Consider the following 18,949-nt stretch of genomic DNA (forward strand, 5'->3'; position numbering starts at 1 on the left):
TAAATGCAATTCTTTCTTCCTGCAGTTTGCCAGGGGTGGCTGGGATTCTCCACAAATGAGTGTGTGCCCAGAAAATAGAAATGTATAAAACTTAAAAATAAACCAAAATATGCATTTCAGAAGATGAAACTGATGAGATAAATATCACATAATGCTGTACAAATAAGCCGTGGATTGCCTATTAATTTATCTTCCAAAATCTCAAATTATTAAGTGCTAATAAACAATTTATTCTTACAAAACTGTATTTTTATACTTTAACACTTCACTTATACTTACAGTTTTATCTTTCACATTCCAAAACACAGCAGCTCCTTCCCTGATTTAAAAGAGCAAGAGAATCAGGTGAGTTAAAGGTAGAATAATTCTACGCTTAGGTAACATCTAGAACAAATACAGAATTCAACTGCAGAAAATATGATTTACTGCCTAAGGAGACAATATGGTCCCTAGATGGACTTGCTAAAATACGAAATATTTTTTAATTCTTGATAAATCCTGATTTCTCAAAATTCAAGATTTCTCACAGTTTGCAAAATAAGTAGTAGTTATTGTAATATTAATTCCTGTATCTGGACTCTTTCATATTTGGTTCAATGTGGATGCACAGAAATCAAAATTAGGAAAACTTCTGAGACCCCACCTTATTAGGAAGATTCTACTATATGCAAAGATTATGTTTTTAACCTTGTGGAATAAAGAGACGAGACCAATTATAAGCTCTGACAGCTAACTGCCTCAGTGAGGAAAGCTCCCACCTGCACAGTGTCTCTGACAGAATGTAGGCTCTAAAGACCATAAATGAACTTGGTTTCATGTGTGGAGTTTCGCATGCTAATCTGTTTTAGTAAATAAAAAGAGTCGTGGCTTTGGGTTTTTGTGCGGAAAAAGACAACGGGGAAATGGAAGGAAGGTACATAGGATTCATTCACATCATTCTTTAGACATGTCTCAAGCAAAGTGCTTAGTAGACCTGTGGGTCTGTGCTTATTTTAGCACTGGGGATGGAAAAAAAATGAGTGTGATCCGTTACCATCGTCCAGGAACTCCAAGCTAGAAAAGACACACCTAGACCACCAGGGCTTTAAAAGTTATGCAGAATGTACTATGGGATGTCCAGGAGAGGGACAATTCTCAAGGACTAGCAGAGCTAGCCACGTGAGGAAAACAGAACATGTGCATCAGAACCAGCACAGGTTCAGGGAGGTGGACATTGGGAACAGGGCAGTGTCTTGGACAAACAGAAGCTGCAGGGTCATGAATTCTGGACATGAGCCTCAGGCTGAAGCAACAGGCAAGAGCCCAGCCCTGACAGGACTCTGTGCTGTGACAGTCTGGGAAGAGCCCCTGGAATTTTAAGCAGGAGAGTGTCATCGTCAGAGTTGCATCATGAAGAACAACTCCACCCACAACAGACCAAAGGAGCAGTGGTGGGCTGAGCAGGCGGGTAGGGAGGCCAGTGAGTACGCTGGTGTAACGGGTCAGGGTGGGGTCTCAGGACACAGCGTTGAAGCAAAGCCACAACCACAGTACTAGTTCAGATGTGCAGATGTTCACCGCTCCATCTAGAGCCAGGCTGTGCAATACAGTGCCCAGAAGCCACCTGGAGCAATGGAGCAATTGGAACATGCCTGGTGGCATCTGAGATGAGCTCTAAGTGTGAAATTCACCACTGAATTCAAATGCTAGGGTGCGGTTTGGCTCTAAAAGCTCCTCCAAAGGCCCTGTGATAAGTGCTTCATCCCTAGCGGATGAGAGATAGTGGAAACAGCCCCAGAGGCGGGGCCTAGCTGGAGGAAGCAGGTCACTGGGAGTGTGCCTTGGGAGGGTGTATCTGGCCCCCAGGCCCTTCCGTCACAGTCTGCTTCCTGGCCACCTTGAGGTGGCAGCTTTGCTCCTTTTTTTTCATTTTTAAAACTGTGATAACTAGAAAACACAGCATCACGAGTGAGGCTTCACCACATCTCCCCTGGACAGTGCTGATCTAGGCCCTCAGAAATCTACACTTTTCACTTTGAGGCACAGGGCTGCTGTCATTCTACTTGGGCTAAATGTTGAAATCCTGATTATCTCTAATGGTAGGGTCAAATGGAAGGCAGCATCTATGTGAACAAAAATAAGGCTTCTTGTTTTCAACACCCCTAAGGACTAAGATCACAAAACCCTCAATCAAACTTCAGATTTTTTTTTTTGGAAAAGGTCTCACTATGTTGCTTAAGCTGGTCTTGAACTCTTGAATTCCTGGGCTCAAAAAACCCTTCTATCTCATTCTCTGGAGTAGCGAGTGCTGTGGTATCTTGTCCATCTTCAAGTTTGGATTCTTATAGATTTTCCACAAGTTTCTGCTCTGCCACCTATGAGTCTCACGATCCTGGGTAATTCACTGAGTCCTGTTTGACCCTCCCCTTTCTTGGCAGTAAGATGGGAATAACAGACCTTCCTCAAGTGTGGGGAGATTTTTTAAAAAATATGGTTTCTATTATTATTACCATTCAACTACTCCACTGTATTTGGTATCAAGACAGTCTCTACATAAAAGGAGTAAGTATATGTGTGTCAGGGTCCCTGTCTGAAGTCTCTGGAGAGGTAAGATAGGCTAAAAATTTAGATGAAAAGCCACAAAAAAGGAAGAAAGAAAAAGAAGGAAGAACAGCAGGGGAGGTGGCATGAGTCCTACACAGGCACTGAGATGACTAGGAGACAGATACTTTACCTAAACGTCAGTGAATATCCACATTCACAAATAGAGACAAAGCAGGAGAAGACTAGTAGTTGGTCTTTTTTTTTTTTTTTTTTGGTGGGGGGGTGCAGAGGATTGAATCCAGTGGTTGCTAAACAACCACTCTACCCTGAGCCACACCCTCAGCCCCTATTTACTTGTTTTAAAATTTGTTTATTTTGCTGGGCACAGTGGTGCATGCCTATAATCCCAGCAATTTTGTGGGATAAAACATAAGGACAGCAAGTTCAAAGGGAGCCTGAGCAACTTAGAGGCCTAAGCAATTCAGTGATACAAAATAAAAAATAGAGAGGGCTGGGGATGTGGCTCAGTGGTTAAGCGCCCCTGGGTTCAACCCTGGTACCAAAACAAAACAAAACTTTTCCAAGAGGATTTGCCAGAGGATTCCAGATCTGCTAGATGAAGAAAGAATCGGATGATTGGGTTAGGGATATAGCTCAGTTGGTAGAGTGCTTGCCTTGTATGCACAAGGCCCTGGGTTCAATCCCCAGCACCACCAAAAAAGAGAAAACAAGATTCTGGTCACAAATACATTTTGAACACATGTTCTGTTATGAGAGGTACATGAACCTTTAACGACTAGAGGGACTTGGTCAGGAACTCATTTGCCAACAGGGTTTCCTTCCTGTGTTACCTGAAGAAGAATATTGTTCCAGGATCACCTTCTTTTGCAGAACTTTCCACACCCATCACCAAAATATTTGCTGCATCTGTGGTTTAAAATAATAACAACAACAACAAAACGAGGTCACAAAGTGACACAGGTTTAAAAGTCATCTGTACATTTTTACAGAAGTACTTATGACAACTTTGTACACCAAGGAGACTCTGAGAACTACAACTAGAGTTATCTGCAACTATTTTAAAAATTTAAACCTTTTAAATATTATCAAATACATAACTATATTCATTACTCAGTAGTTAATTTACATATTAGTACAGTAATATTTCTTGTAAGTAAATGAATTTTATGTAATACATTATAAGTAATATTAACATACCAATTAAGTTACTATTAGTTATTTACAAACAGTTGTATACAGTTTCCCAACTCTTCAATGCCCAGAGCCACACTGCCGACAGCCTTCAGTGCCCACCATGAATACCCCTAAGCAACTTTTCATCTTAGGGGCTCTGGACATGGCTCTGTTATTCTAATTCTTTTTGTCATCCAACAGCACAAACACTCTGTTGAGGTCACCAAAGCTGAAAAAGCAAGACATTCAACTGTTTTTTATGTCATCTATGAGTCTTTAACAAAGAATTTTCTCTGTAGCAGAAAAGTTTTCAACCCTGATATTTTTGCTACTCTGAAGGAAACTCAAGTTTTCTCAGTAGTGGACTATCTTGAGAATTACTGTAAAATTTTCTCCCATTAAAATGTTCTAAGTTATTCATTTTTAAATGTAAAACAGGATATCTTCTCAAGAATCCTACCTGAAACTATCCTAAAATCCTCACTTGTTAATTTTCTTCTTTCTTATACTATATTATATTTTAACTAATTTTGTTGAAGTATTGGACTGGTAATTTATTTACTTGGTTTTGGTACTGGTGGATCAGTGGATGCTTTACCATTGAGCTATATCCTCAGCCCCTTTTCTAATTTTTTTTTTTTTAATTGAGGCAAGGGTCTCACTAATGGACTGGTGAATTTTTTAAAAAGGCCCTTCCACCAATTTCATGGTTTTATAATGCTAAAATAACTTTTTAATGTGACAAAAAAGAAGTAGCATGGGGCTTTGATTTGGGTAAGCATCCACCAAAGGTTTGGTCCTCAGACCATGATATTATTAGAAGTGTTGGAACCTTAGGAGATGGCCTGATGGGAGGAGGTTAGGTCACTGCAGGTAGGCTCTTGAAAAGGATACTGGCCCTTCTTCTTCCTCTCTTTTCTTCTCACCTTTCCTGTTTCAAGAAGTACCAGCTGTCACAAGTGAGCAGCTGATTCCACATGATCCCACCATGATGTGGTGTCTCATCACAGGTCCAAAAGCAATGGGCCAACTGACCACAGACTAAAACCTCTGAAGTATGGGCCAAAATAAGCCTTTTCTCTTATTATGTTGATATATCTCGAGTATTTGTTATAGCGAAAGACAGATGACTACCACACACAGCCTTTGATCTTCCCAAGTAATAGTGATCTTATGAATAAATTTAATCTGAGAACCAAATGATCTATAAACACAATTAATTTCTTTATAAAGACATCTGACACCACTTTTATGATTACAATCCTTTCAACAGAAAGTGAAATGCTAACAAATGCAAACTTAGGACAATATCACAGGAAAATTATTTTCTAATACATTTTAACATACTTGGCCCCAGGTTCAAGCAGAAGTACCTCTAGGCAAGCTTGTTACTTCAATGTATCCATGGGCGACCAGCTCTTGAGACAGATTTCCCAGATGGTACTCGTCTGCTGTGGCAAATGCTGTGCAGTGCATCAGGTTCTGTGAGCACAAGGTGGGTTACCAAGAGGCTCAAACATCCGTGATGGCTACTATGTCCCTAACTTAGGGGACCTCATTTGGCAAAGCCAGAACTCAAGTTTTCTTCAAACATCTCAAAAGTTCATACCAGAGAAGGGATAAGTATGAAGACAAAGACGTTAGAGAGACAACTATCAGCTCATTGACAGAAGCATTTGCTTCTGCTAGCCAAAAAGATGGAATAATGATCCTGAAAGGGAAGCCGTGCTCCAACTGGCAGTGTCTGAAGCAGCCTGAGCAGCTTTCCAACCCAGAGTTTCTGACTCTTTCACAACATTAGTATTTGATGTCCTTAAAATCCACAAAAGAATTATAATATCTTTATTCTGGCTAATAGTAAACAAAAAAATCTGCAACTCTGAGAACATGTCCTGTCTGTCAGTGCTTTGCTGGGGGTCCTGTCTGTACAGACATGTAGATACCTGTGTGTCCATACCACATATACATGGTAAGCAATTTGCAGTGATTGTCCAAACTAGCGGGAGGAAGTTAGGTCACTGGGATGTGACCTTGAAAGGGACACTGGCCCCTCTTCTTTCTCTCTCTTTGCTTCCCAGCCACCATGAGGTAAGCAGCTTCATCTGTCATATGCAGATGTCAGTTTAGTTGACCTAAGCCAGCTTAAAAAAAAAAAAAAAAAGTCTAATAAAATATAAAAAAAGAATAAAATACAAAATATCATGGTGCATTACTCATTGTAAGAGCAAATGTCACTATATGAAGTTTTCTGTCACATATGTGTCTACTTATGTATGTCACTATGTATATAAAATGGTGAATATATTTCTCACCAGAGAAGAGGTCAGGAAAGTTTGAAAGCTATCAGCATAAGAATTCAGACAAAAATATGATTGAAATTTTTTTAAAAATCAAGAATAATAATGCCTACTTTATAGGGTTATTTTAAAGTTTAAAAAAGCTGATAAATATGTATTTCTCAGGACTGTTCAATATTTATTGAACTATAGTTGGTCAAAAGAAGTTTAAGAGTCACTAAATGAACAGTTCTTCCTAGGACTTCCTCAACTCAGCTCCTAGGCATTCCCACTCTGAAATTCTGGAGAAGTAGTCTGTGAAGTCCTTCCTTCCTCTGGCTCCTGTTACTTAATTCCTACCCTTTCTCCATTAATGGGCTAACCCTGCTTTGTCTTCTCAGTCTGTTACACAATCAAGTGGCTTAAAAAGCAGCTCAGGAGTAAATGGAAGACTTGAGAAACCACAAAAACTGAAACGTCAAAAAATCAACAAAGTATCTATTCAGAAGCACACCAAGTAATCAGAAAAAAACATTAAGTCAGATGAGCTGAAATCAGTGGAGAATGATGAGGTAGCCCCCTCTTGCAGTGAGCTACTTCCCATAGCCACACGTGGAAGAACACAAGCGCACACACACCACACACAGACACGCTTCAGAGACCAGGTAGTCACTGGAGGGCAAGAATAGGATGGGCATGGCCTAGACCTGCCTGGCTTCATGGAGCTTAAGCTGGCTGAGAGATAGGGAGTCCTGTCAGAACCATCAGGTAAGGCACAGCGCTACTCGGTGAGACTTGGCAGATTTGATGTGGCCTGCTGGACAAAATCACAGCATGTTAGGGTGGGTGCCTTCTCTGACTGAGACTGATAATAAGATCGGTTTCAACTGAGCAGGGGGGAGGCGCAAAAAGGAGAAGACAGAAGATAACAACAGTCCAAGGCCAGTCCACGAGGATTAGCCTGTAACTGTGCTGAACACAGTGAGCTCCGACAGTGAGCTCCGACAGCCACCCGGGTTGATCTTCACAGCATTTCTAAGCTGGGAGTCACAAGTCAACAATGAATTGAGAGATTTCACACAAAATCCACATTTCCCTACCATCTTTTGCCTAAGTGGAGATCCGGCCACCATGGACTAGGGCTGAGTAGCGGGCCCAGGTCACAGCCACACAGTCTTTACCTCAAATGTCTCACATCTGCTTTATTTTTATAACTGGCCCAGCCCACATGTGCTAAAATGCATGCTATTTTGAACTTTCAAAGAGTGGGTGGAACACGACAAGTCATTCAATCACTATTTCTACGAGAACATACATTCTGAACTCCAGACTACATAGCCATTCCATAGCCATTCTAAGTCTGAAGATTGTCACCTTTTCTTTTCTCAGTATCTTCTATTTAGTTTGGCTCAGAGAGCTCTTCAATGTCACAGGTATTAACAGGGCTCACCATACTCCTCTTAAGTTGTGGCCTTCTAATAACAGACAATTCACAAGTTTTGAAACTTGACTTTTTTGACATGTGTTTTGGTTTTGATTCCAAATTTCAATTTTTCATGTAAGACCATTTGGAAAAGGGAAAGAGAACCATGGAGCGCCTTGTCTTTGAAACCCCACCACCAGCACCTTTTTTCTTTGTGGTACTGGGCGTTCTACCATTCAGCCACACCTCCAACCCTGCTCTAAGTTGCCCAGGCTGGCCTCAAACTTGCAATTCTCCTGCCTCAGCCTCCCAAGTGGCTGGGATCACTGGTGTGTGTACTTCACCTGGCCATATCTCCTACTGTTAATTAACGGTGCTGTTACTGAATGAGAAACTTTTATCCCTGGCTTTTTACAGTGAATCCTTATTTATTAAGCATTAGTTACATGTATGTATGTAAAGCAAATTTTGGATTTTAACTTGGGGATAAGTAACTTGTTCTTAAATAGATGGACCAAATCAACCCAAAATAGTTACTGGATTTAGGCCCCAAATTTAGGCCTATGTTAAAACACTGAACCACTGTATTTCTGTATGTTTTGTTTCTATGGCCACAGAAGACATGTTCCAGCAGATGGGGCTAGAAATCTATACAAGATTCTTACACTAACAGCAAGCACCACATGCTCTGAAAAAAATTTTTATTCATACACTATTACTGAAGAAAAAATAGTATATGATCACAACCTTATTTCTATTTTACTATTATTCTAGGATAAACTTATATTTGGTCTTTGTCCTTGGCTCCTGGCACAGAGCTCCTAAACCCTGGTAATTTCCTAAGGGATACCGGGTGATAGGAACATTTTTTTGTTGTTGTAATATTTGGTATCTGCCTTGAGTTTTTGGCACACAGCTTCCAAATCCCCTGAAGATTCTCAAGGATAGGTACACCTTTTGTTCTAATAAGGTGATTCTTGGTGGGCTCTGGGATAGCTTCAGGATGGGGGACTGGTTGCCAGAAACAACAAACTTTGAATAGAAGCTTGGAACTTTCAGGCCCTCCTCTCAAATTCAGTGAACCTCTTCACCTGGATGTTCATGAGTCTTAGTAAATGTATCTAAATTGTTCCCCTGAGTTCTGGAGCCATTCTAGCAAACTGCAAATTCAAGAAGGTAGACATGGGAACCCGATTTATAATCTGGGACTTGGGGCTGGTGTCTGAAGTGGGAGGCAGTTCTAACAGACTGAGTTCAATCTTACTAACTCCATACAGGGTCACAACTGAAATGAATTGTAAGACATCTTACTAGCATCTAGAGAGTTGGAGAATTCATTGATGGAGGAAAAACGCCCCATATTTTGTTGTCAGAAGTACTGTGAGGCCTGGTGTTACACACCTGTAATTCCAGCAGCTTGGGAAGCTGAGGTAGGAGGATCCTGAGTTCAAAGCTAGCCTCAGCAAAAGCGAGGCACTAAGCAACTCAGTGAGATCCTGTCTCTTAATAAAATACAAAATAGGGCTAGGGATGTGGCTCAGTGATTGAGTGCCCCTGAGTTCAATTCCCGGTACACCCCCCCCCCCAAAAAAAGTACTGTGACTATAAATAGACTATACTTAATAAGGAAAATATGCATTTTTATTGCTACACACTGAATGTAGATCAAATTTACAAAATACAGATATAAATTATATTACTAGTAAATGCTTTAGTGGGCTGGGGTTGTGGCTCAAGGGTAGAGTGTCTGCCTAGCACATGCGAGGCCCTGGGTTTGATCCTTAGCACCACATAAAAATAAACAAATAAAATAAAGGTATTGTGTCCAATGACAACCAAAAAATAAATCTTAAAAAATGCTTTATCTTATAAATTTTTTGGCTACAACCTATAATGAGAAATCAGATTATATACTCAATACATATATGTAGATAAAACCAGTAACTGCCACAGAAACTTCATAAACCAGTCATTTTTCTTTATCATAGCAAATGCATTCCGGTATTCTCTACGCTATTCCTTTTTCTGTAAAAAGTTAATTTTATAACATGCTATGAGGTCAGTCTGAAAAACACTAATGGGTGTTCCATCATTCTCCCTCTGAAGCCAGTCTCCATGCTGCTCAGGCCAGTGAGTCTCACCCTCTGGCATTCTGCTCCTGAAAGACAGGACATGTATAAGGAGCACTGCCATTGCTCGTCTGCTGAATTATAAGCCATACTCAGCTATCACAGCAGGTTATGATTTCCATAAATGAGACCAGGTAGAGATTTAATTCCAATCTGGAGGGTGACTGAAACCTCAGGCAATTCCAAATACTTGCTCTAGAGCAGGTGTGGGAACAAGAGGAAGCGGACATGCTTCCTGACATTAAGCAGAGGCCTTGCCCTGTCTCAGTCAAAGGTGATGGAAAGGGTTGCCCTGTAACAAAGAAGTCACCAGTCCTATGACATTCACAGGAAAATGGAATAGCCCTCAACTTGGGGCAGAAAAAAAGTAAGCCTTATGTCCTAGGAACAGACTACTTAGTCATGCCTGAAGAAATCTTCCTGTGAAAGGTAAAATACTCAGAAAACAAAGCTCCACACTTATACTACTTCAGATCACTTAGAAATATAATATTTTATCTTTATTTTCCTTATCAAATGGGCTTAAATGAAAACTCAAAATTTAAAAGCAACACACTCTGGTTTTGCGAAACTCCTAATGAAGTCACTATTACATAACACAATGTGGCCTCTGAAAAGACCCACAAAATAAACACCATTTCTATTAAGACATCATCTATTTGTATCTACCTCCCTCCATGCAACCATAACTCAGATTAAAAGAAATGTACAACCCCCGATGATTGCCTCTATTTTAATTACTGGATGTCTCAAAACTAAGTGCTCAAATAGATTGTTCTTACTAAGTCCCTGGTAAAATGTCTCTGTTCACATTAAATGTCTGCTTTTAAATTTGAATGTTTTTATTATCTCATTTGAAACTGTGTTGAATTTTTAGAATTCAAATCCTTTTGTGGAAAGAAACAGGAAAAAGAAAATCCTAAAGAAAAATAAAACATGGAATTCAGGAAAATGGCTTCTAAATCTAAGGACAGCCTAAGGAAACGGAGCCTCTTTGGGGGTTCACAATGAGTAATGATAAAAAAGGCGACACCTTCAACCGCATCAGCTTCTTCACAAGAAACTCCATGCACTGTGAGGTACACCTGACAAGAGAAAAAATGAGTTGCCCTTCCTTTGGGATCTTCCATTCAGGTTTTGATCCTTAGTGTCATCTCTGTCCCCTGAATGCTCAAATTCCCAGACCAACCCAAGCTCTTGGAAGAAGAGGGGTGTGAGAGCAGCTTCTGCACACATGACTGTCCTTTACATTTTGGGTGTAGAGAAACAATACAAATAGAGAAAACAACCCAGGACCCAAACCAAAAATCATTCATGAACTCATAATGACATAATGACATAATCTGATGATTAGTCATGAAGGGACTGTGAGCTGCATAGTAAAAATACACACACACACACACAAACTGAACATGCTCAGAATTGAACATGCTTAGAACCAAAGTTTGAAGACAGACATTCTAACCTGCTTTTTAGTAGCTTCAGAAGATCTAATCAGGTTTTAAATATTTACATTTTTTAAGTTTTTGAAATAGGTATTACTACATTGCCTAGGCTGGCCTCAAACTCTTGGGCTCAAGTGATCGTCGATCCTCCTGCCACAACCTCCCAAGCAGCTAGGACTATAGGCCTGTGCTACTAGGCCCAACTCGATATTCCTGTTTTTTTTTTTTTTTTTTTGCAGGGGCAGGGTAGTGGGGATTGAACTCAGGGGCACTCGACCACTGAACCAGATCCCCACCCCTATTTTGAATTATATTTATAGACAGGGTCTCACCGAGTTGCTTAGCACTTCACTTTTGCTGAGGCTGGCTTTGAACTCTTTTTTTTTTTTTTTTAAATATTTATTACTTGTTGATAGACCTTTATTTTCTTTACTTATTCATGGGTGGTGCTGAGAATCAAACCCAGTGCCTCACATGGGCTAGGAAAGCATACTATTGCTGAGTTAGAACTCCAGCCCTGGCTTTGAACTCTTGATCCTCCTGCCTCAGTTTACAGAGCCACTGGGATTACAGGCATCCGCCACTATGCCCGGCTCTATTTTTAATGTTGATGACTATTGAAATTAAAGATTTCATTACCTCTTTTCCATGCTTTCCAACTTAACAAACATTAAGTACAAGGCATAGTTCTTGGTATTACACAAAACACAAAGGTCAAAAAAAGTGTCTAATCCTAACCTTAACTGTTTATCACTTAGAGGAGAAATGAAAATTGCTGCTAAAAAATTCCCAGAAACCTCTTAGCAGTGAGTAAAACACCCTCTTGAACCTTCAGAAGGTAAAAAAGAGAAAACCCTCTTGCTCCTTGCTTTTTGAGTTCACCTTGCCACATCATTGCACCACCTGTCTGCATTGTTACACCTTTTAAATATGATGAAGAATTTCCAGATTACTTTTTTGAAAAAATAGATGCTTTCTGTAGTCCCATTCTCAGATTGGAATTAATGCTGTTTTCCAAAGGCCAATAACTTTTTCTTAGGCCAATAATTAATCCTTTCATAAACTATATTTTTATCTTTTATTGCCTATATATTGTCATTATGGATATCACTAATTCTTTTAAGATTCTGAGTCTGTTTGGATTAATTAGGCTTCAAAGATCTTAAAAGAAATTCTGAGTTGGTAGCCAGCTCTCTTGCATCAGGGGCAGGGCTGCATTGCAACACATGCTCGTTTAGAGAATAAGCAATGAGTGATAAACACAAGTGCCAGAGCCACACTGGGTTTACCTCGCTCACAGACAGAACTGGAAGGTTGGTCCGGGATGGCTGCCTGGTCCTGGATGCTTTCAGTGGTCTCTTGATCTGTGGAAAGTCTTGCTTTGGAACAACTGTTTCAGTTGAAGTAGATGAACAATGCCTCTTTAATATTTTTATAAACCACTTAGAACCCAATAGATTAGGTTTGTGGGTCCCCTTCCTGTGAGCAGGATACGATTTCATGGATGGAAGACCTGCTTTCTCATCCTGGCAATGTACAGTATTTAATGGACAGAGTTTGGTTGTATCTGATATTTTCCAGTTCATTTCCAGGATCTGGGGCTCATTCAAACCACCAGCTGCTACAACAGGAAAGAATGAATCCAAGTTTTGGTGTACTGTCCAGGGGTTGCTGCATATTGTATCCTCAAGTTCCTTGATCGGTTTTAACGTTAGATGAACAAGTCTTCGGCACTGATGTACTTTTGATAATACACTGTGGGATCTGGCCAGGGCTTTGAGAAGTCTGGCAGGCATTACCACATCCCACGCTGAAAGAAAAAGATTTCAGATTTCAAGTTGGTTTTGTTTCCTTAGTGTTTTAAAATTATATGTAGGTATAATTTCTCTATGAAATAAGCTTATTTCTTTTAAAATCTGTGAAACAGAAAATCTTAACCTAATTATAATAGAACAACAAGTTTAAAAAATATACACATGTGTATGGCTGGGAGTATAGCTCAGTGGTAGAACACTTCCTGCCACTAATAAGGCCCTGGTTCAACCCTTAGCACTGGAGAAAATAAGTACACATGGAACATTATGAGATTAAAAAATTACTAAAACACACACACACACACACACACAATTTTCTTAGTTTACTTCAATAGCATTTCATTTAAAAGAATCCATACTTACAAATTCATTTACAAAAAGAAAAAAAAAAGCTGGGTGCAGTGGTGCATACCTGTAATCTCAGAGGTTTGGGAGGCTAAGGATTGGGAGTTCAAAGCCAGCCTTGCAATTTAGCGAGGCCATAAGCAACTCAGTGAGACCATGTCTGTAAATAAATTTTTTTTTTTTTAAAAAGGGTTGGGGGTGGTGGGATATAGCTTAGTTGGTAGAGTGCTTGCTTTGCTTGTACAAGGCCCTAAGTTGATCCCCAGCACCACAAAAACAACAACAAAAAACAGAAAATGGGTTGGGATTGTGGCTCAGTGGTAGTGCACTCGCCTAGCATGTGTGAGGCACTGGGTTTGATTCTCAGCACTATGTACAAATAAATAAAATAAACCTCCATCAACAACCAAAAAAAAAAAAAAAAAAGGCGGGGGGTTGGGTATGTGGCTCAGTGGTTAAGCGCCCCTGGGTTTAATCCTTGGTACCAAAACCAAAACAAACAAACAAAAAAACTTTCATTCAACCTTTACGGTGAGATAAGCAACTGGCTGAGGCCAAGGATGTCTCCATGAATGGACAAGTGTCCCTGCCATAGAGGTGCTCCCCTCTCCTGGAGGAGACAGGCATTTTCATCTGCTCACCATAATTTCATAGAATAAACCCCACCACTGAGCTGTAGTCCAGATGTCGAGGAAACACACAAGGAACTCGCTCAATTCTACATGCAGAACTGGGAGAGGCTCCCAGAAAAACTGAAGCTGCTTCTTGAAACAGAAGATGCTTTTTAGGTTGGAGCTGGGCCTGACAGGGGGGTCAGACATGTCAGATGTACAGAGTCCAAACAAAGGAAAGAGACTGCAGATGTAAGTATTTTCCTGTCTTATCTACAGTATTAAATATGTGTTCTTTTTTTTCCCCAGTGCTGAGGATGGAATCCAGTGCTTTTGCACATGCTAAATAAGCACTGTACCACTGAGCACACTGACAGCCTCTAAATATATGTTCTTTCAAAAGTAAGCCTATGGATCAATAACAGTTCTTAAAAAAAAAAAAAAAGTTAGGTGGTACAGATTCAAGTATGAACCCATGACTTCAGAATTCACAGTCCAGCACAGGACACAGAGTGTGATGTGTAAACACTAAGGGGTCTGGAGAAGGGAGTGTGTGGGATGAGAAGCAGTGTGGCACACTCATTATGGTGACATCTGAACTGGATCTTGAAAGGGCAGAGGGACCAGCAAATCAAACAGACCAGGTACAATGTATTATTTATCTGACAAATAGAGTGTAACTTCAGGGGAGGGCGCAGGGAGCTGAATGAGAAGAGGATGGAAAAGGAGCCAGGAGCCAGATTCCAAGAGGATTCATTAGGTGATCCTATGGAGTTTCTTTTTCTTTTTTTCTTTGGAGGGTACCTGAGGATTGAACCCAGGGGAACTTAACCACTGAACAACATCCTTAGCCCTTTTTTATATTTTAGAGACCTCACTGAGTTGCTTAGGCCTCACTAAGTTGCTGAAGCTGACTTTGAACTTGCAATCCTCCTGCCTCAGCCTCCCTGGAGGCTGGGAATATAGGTGTGCCCCACCATGCCAGGCCATCCTATGGAGTTTCTATGGACAGAGGGAAACCAGAACTTTTAATTGAGATCCACAGGTCAGATGTATTTCAGAAAAATGTCTTTGGTAAAAAAAGCAAAGGAGTTACTGAGACAGACTAAGACATTACTTTCTACATACCAAGTGCTCTATGTTACCTTATAATAACCCAGTGAAGCATTTTACAGATGAGAAAACTGAGGTTCAGAGAAGTTAATTGGTTAGCAAGTCACTACGCTGTATTGCCTCCCTCAAGAAAAATAAGGACAATTATGAATCACAGTGATGTTTATGAGGTAGAACCTGCTGCTTTCAAATATCTTCAAAAGCTGTTATTCTGTTAGTTTTCCTCAAATTAGGTAATATAGTTCACCTTTAATTAGTACTATCCTTGCTAGTATAATAAGTACATTTTGGAGAAACTATAAAACATTTTAGAAATCTGTACACAGAACTGGATTCTTTCACTGTCTCTGATCACATTCTTTACCTCCACATTCTAACAACCGTTTTAATATGGGAGCTATGTGAAAACCTCCACAAAAATGTAAAAGCTACAGGACAAAGGAGAAGTTATGTTTTCTCTGTAGCTTTGCTGAGAAAGACACAGATTCCCCCCGTCACACACACACACACACACACACAAATTTTAGGCATTGCTAAAAACCAGAATGCATTAGAGGTAAGTGAAATTTGAATTGCATGAACTAAAGATAAAAAAATATACCAGATTTAAAAATTTACCCTAACATTACAAAAGCACATTCTCATTATAACTCTTGGTGGCTTCTGTTACCTGTGTAGGTCAGCAGTGAAAATGAGCCTTCTGATGCCCTGGCCTCTGAGCTCTGACCTCTTTTCCTGGGTGACCTTGTTTTCCACTCTCACCCAGCCGTTCACTCCCACAATCACATGTTCTGATCTATTCAGTGGCACCCAGCCAGCACATGTGTCTACTAAGTACCTGAAATGAGGCTAGTATAGACTCAGACTTCATTTTAAAAAAGGAAAATGTCTCGATAATTTTTATATTGTCTACTTATTGACATAATACTTTTTGATATAGTTGGCTAAATAAAATAAGTTGTTGAATTGTCATTTATTTTTACTATTGTCAATGCAGTTTCTAGAATGCTTAGGATTTGTGCCATGCATATTTCTCTTGGACAGTGCTCTCTAAATCTGCTACCATCCCTGAGTGCAACCTTGTATCATTCCCAATTTCACCCAGTCGACTCTTCAAACACTACCGCCTATCTTCCCAGCTCATTCCTTCTACTACCCATGGCCAACAATTCTCTCAACCCAACAGGACCTACAATTAGATGACCCACTCACCTTTTCATTGTTTCTCATTCCCCTGACATCACTTCCTCTACACCTGCTTATATGTTCCACAGCCTACCATTATAATCTCTTTCCTACCCTATGAAACCAGTGTGTCCCCCACCACATGCATGTGACATAACCACAACTAATTAAACATAACTCACCTAATTTGTGCTTGCACTCTTGCAACCGAATGTGCTTAGACCAAACAACACACTGTCCTCTCTCACTCTAAAACCAGGACCACTCCAGGGGGTCCTTTCATGCTGCCCAACAATCTTACATCTCCCAACTATAATCCACTCTCCACTCTCACCTCAAAATTTCAAGTCTCCCCCTTCTTTCTCATTCTCAATAATGACTTACTTCTTCTTTCACTGATAAAATAGAAATGATCAAAAGGGAACTTCCACAAGACAAACCCGCAGCCATCATCGACCTGCCTACCCACTGCTTCTTTTCTATGACAGAGCCAAGTCCTTCTTTTCTATGACAGAGCCAAGTCCACCACAAATACACAGAACCTCATCCTTTCCCACTTTTCTCCCTTCTCCCATGCCTTATTTTCCCTTTCACTAGAACATTCTATATATCTGTGCTATAATTTCTCCCACTTAAAAAAAATTAACTCTCTTCTGATCCCATTTTCCCCCTTGCACACTTTTTCTGAGTTCCTTTCCTATTCCTCTAAAAGGAGTTTTATTCATTGTCTCCAATTCTTCTTCTCTGATTTCTTTCAAACTCACTCCATTTGGGCTTTCATCCCTACCACTTTATCCAAATTCACCCGTTAATGTCGTCAAAGACCTTCACCTTCCTAAATCCTTTGCTCATTTCCCAGTCTTCACTTTACCTGACATATCAAGCATTTGATGCAGTTGGTCACTCCACCCTCCTTAAAGCACCTTCTTCGGTTGGTGTCTACAACTCTACACTGGCAGTTTTCCTTCTTCCTCAATGACTGTACCTTCTATTTTTTCCTGGTTTTTCATCCCTCAAGAATGGAATGCACCAGGGCTCAGTCTCTAGGCTTCTTTTCTCCTCAATCCGACTCTTGCAGTTTTATACATCATTTAACTATAAATGGACAGCAACTGTTTACTCTAAACCACTCTGATAAGCAACCAAAATGTAACATGTTCAAAACTGAGCTTCTAAAATCTTCCCACAGTCTTCCCCATTCACAAATGGCAATTCTTACATTTGCTAAAACCCAAAACCTTGAGTTGGCCCTGATTCCTCCCTTCATTCTCCATACCCAGTTTGTCAGTAATTCCAACTGGCCTTATTCAAAGCAGTTCTCACCACTGATACTGTTACCATCTGGTCTAAGTTACTATCTTTCCCACATATTATTTTAATTGCCTCTTCCCAACCCCCTTCAGTGCTAAGAATTTAACCCAGGGCCTCCTCACACACTCTAGGCAAGTGCTCTACTACTAAGCTACATCGCAACCAGTAAGAGCCTCTTACCTGGTCTCCCAGCTTCTGTCCTTGGCCTCCTATAGATTCTTCTCACATACCAATGAAAGTGATCCTTTGAGAAGCAGGACCACATCTTTTCTCAGTGCAAAATTTGATGATGGCTTCACATTTCTTTTACAATAAATGCTCCAAACCCTTAAAATGGTCTTCAAATACCCACATGTTCTGGCTCTTCACCACCCCTCTGACATTTCCTACATCTCTTGCCCTACAGCTCTGCTCCTCATCTTGGCCTTTGGATCTTCGCACTAATTGTTCCCTAAGCTCTTCTCCCAGGAATCTATAAGCCTAGCTCCCTTATCCCCTTCAAATATTTCCCATCTAGCGAAGCCTTCCTCCAGACGCTTCATTCAATACACACAATCGGCACCATTTCTGATTTCCTTCACTTTCTATTTCTCCATTTTATTTATCATTACTTGCATATCTTGTATTTTTAGTTTATTAATTCATACAAGAAATATGAACTGAGTCCTTACCAAGTGCCAGGTATTGTGCTAGGTGCTTATAATACAACTGAAAATAAAAGACAAGAATCCCTTTTGAACCTTATATTGGGAGGGGGCAAACAATAAATGTGGCAAATCAGTAAAATATACATCAGTGACAATGCTAAAGGAAAAATAAAACAGCAAATATTTCTGCCTCCTCTAAAATGTAATCTCCATGAAACATATTTTTGTGTTTGTTCATGTTGTATCTCCTGTCACAATAATGCCTAGACATAGGCATCAGCTGATTTTTAAAAAATGAAATACAAGACATATACTCAGTTCATGGGCACATTTTTACTTTTTAAGAACAATAACAGCAATTAAGAACGGTTAGAGGTAGGTTACGATTCAATGCATAAGTAGCACTCATGTATGCCTTTATATTCCTTGAATGCAAAACTACCCTATTCATCTTTACAGCTACCACCATGCTCTGGCTCAAAACTGGGGTCAACAAGTGTTTGCTGACTTAGAGTGCTTTTTATTCCCAGCTAAGTCCACCGAAGATCACTGTAAGAGGCAGGGGAACCTAGCAGTACTGAAGAAACCTGTTATCACCAGGGAGGCTTCGGGGATCCAGGGGCCAAGTCAGAGACCTCGGTGCGAGGCCACACAGGTGCTAAGGAAAGGCAGTGTACTAACCTCTCCGAGAAAAGAAGAAAGCGCCAGGGGCGCGAACTTCCGCAGTAGGGCCACAGGGCAAAGCACAGTCACCCGGTAGCCGCCGTGCACACCGCCAACCCTGGCCCCGGGAAAGCGCTTCCGCCCAGAGCGCGTACTGCGCAAGCGTACAGAACTGCGGGCCGCGCGGTGTGCCAGCGGCCCGGGCCACGTGATCGCCGGACCACGTGACTCGCGCCGCCACGACCTCTTCCGCTCCCTAGGCCCTGGGAC

The 18,949-nt window shown here is 40.6% G+C and overlaps 1 protein-coding gene and 1 non-coding gene across 7 annotated transcripts in view; one reads left to right on the plus strand and one right to left on the minus strand.

Annotated features, from left to right (window-relative positions):
- Rmnd1 (required for meiotic nuclear division 1 homolog) overlaps positions 1-18,949 on the minus strand; it is a 75,250-nt gene that overhangs the window by 22,314 nt on the left and 33,987 nt on the right. For 3 of the 6 annotated variants that reach the window (XR_006847987.2, XM_046427440.2, XM_046427444.2), the window contains exons 1-5: positions 18,698-18,856; positions 12,280-12,800; positions 5,091-5,199; positions 3,375-3,450; positions 280-319 (exon numbers count right to left, since the gene is read on the minus strand). Coding sequence is in view for 5 of the 6 variants with exons in the window: in XM_046427440.2 (XP_046283396.1) it covers positions 280-319; positions 3,375-3,450; positions 5,091-5,199; positions 12,280-12,786 (732 nt within the window). In the remaining variant the exon portion in view is untranslated. Of the gene's footprint in view, positions 1-279; positions 320-3,374; positions 3,451-5,090; positions 5,200-12,279; positions 12,801-15,543; positions 15,626-17,549; positions 17,614-18,697; positions 18,857-18,949 lie in introns of those variants that run through there. The other 3 variants (XM_046427441.2, XM_046427443.2, XM_046427442.2) reach the window with 3 other exon arrangements.
- On the plus strand, positions 3,168-3,239 carry Trnat-ugu (transfer RNA threonine (anticodon UGU)). The gene has a single exon. It is a non-coding gene; the product is annotated as a tRNA-Thr (tRNA).

This window comes from Marmota monax, unplaced genomic scaffold (assembly GCF_021218885.2).
Source record: "Marmota monax isolate L192 unplaced genomic scaffold, Marmota_monax_Labrador192_F-V1.1 WCK01_AAM20220418_F8-fsc00114, whole genome shotgun sequence".
NCBI lineage: Eukaryota > Metazoa > Chordata > Mammalia > Rodentia > Sciuridae > Marmota > Marmota monax.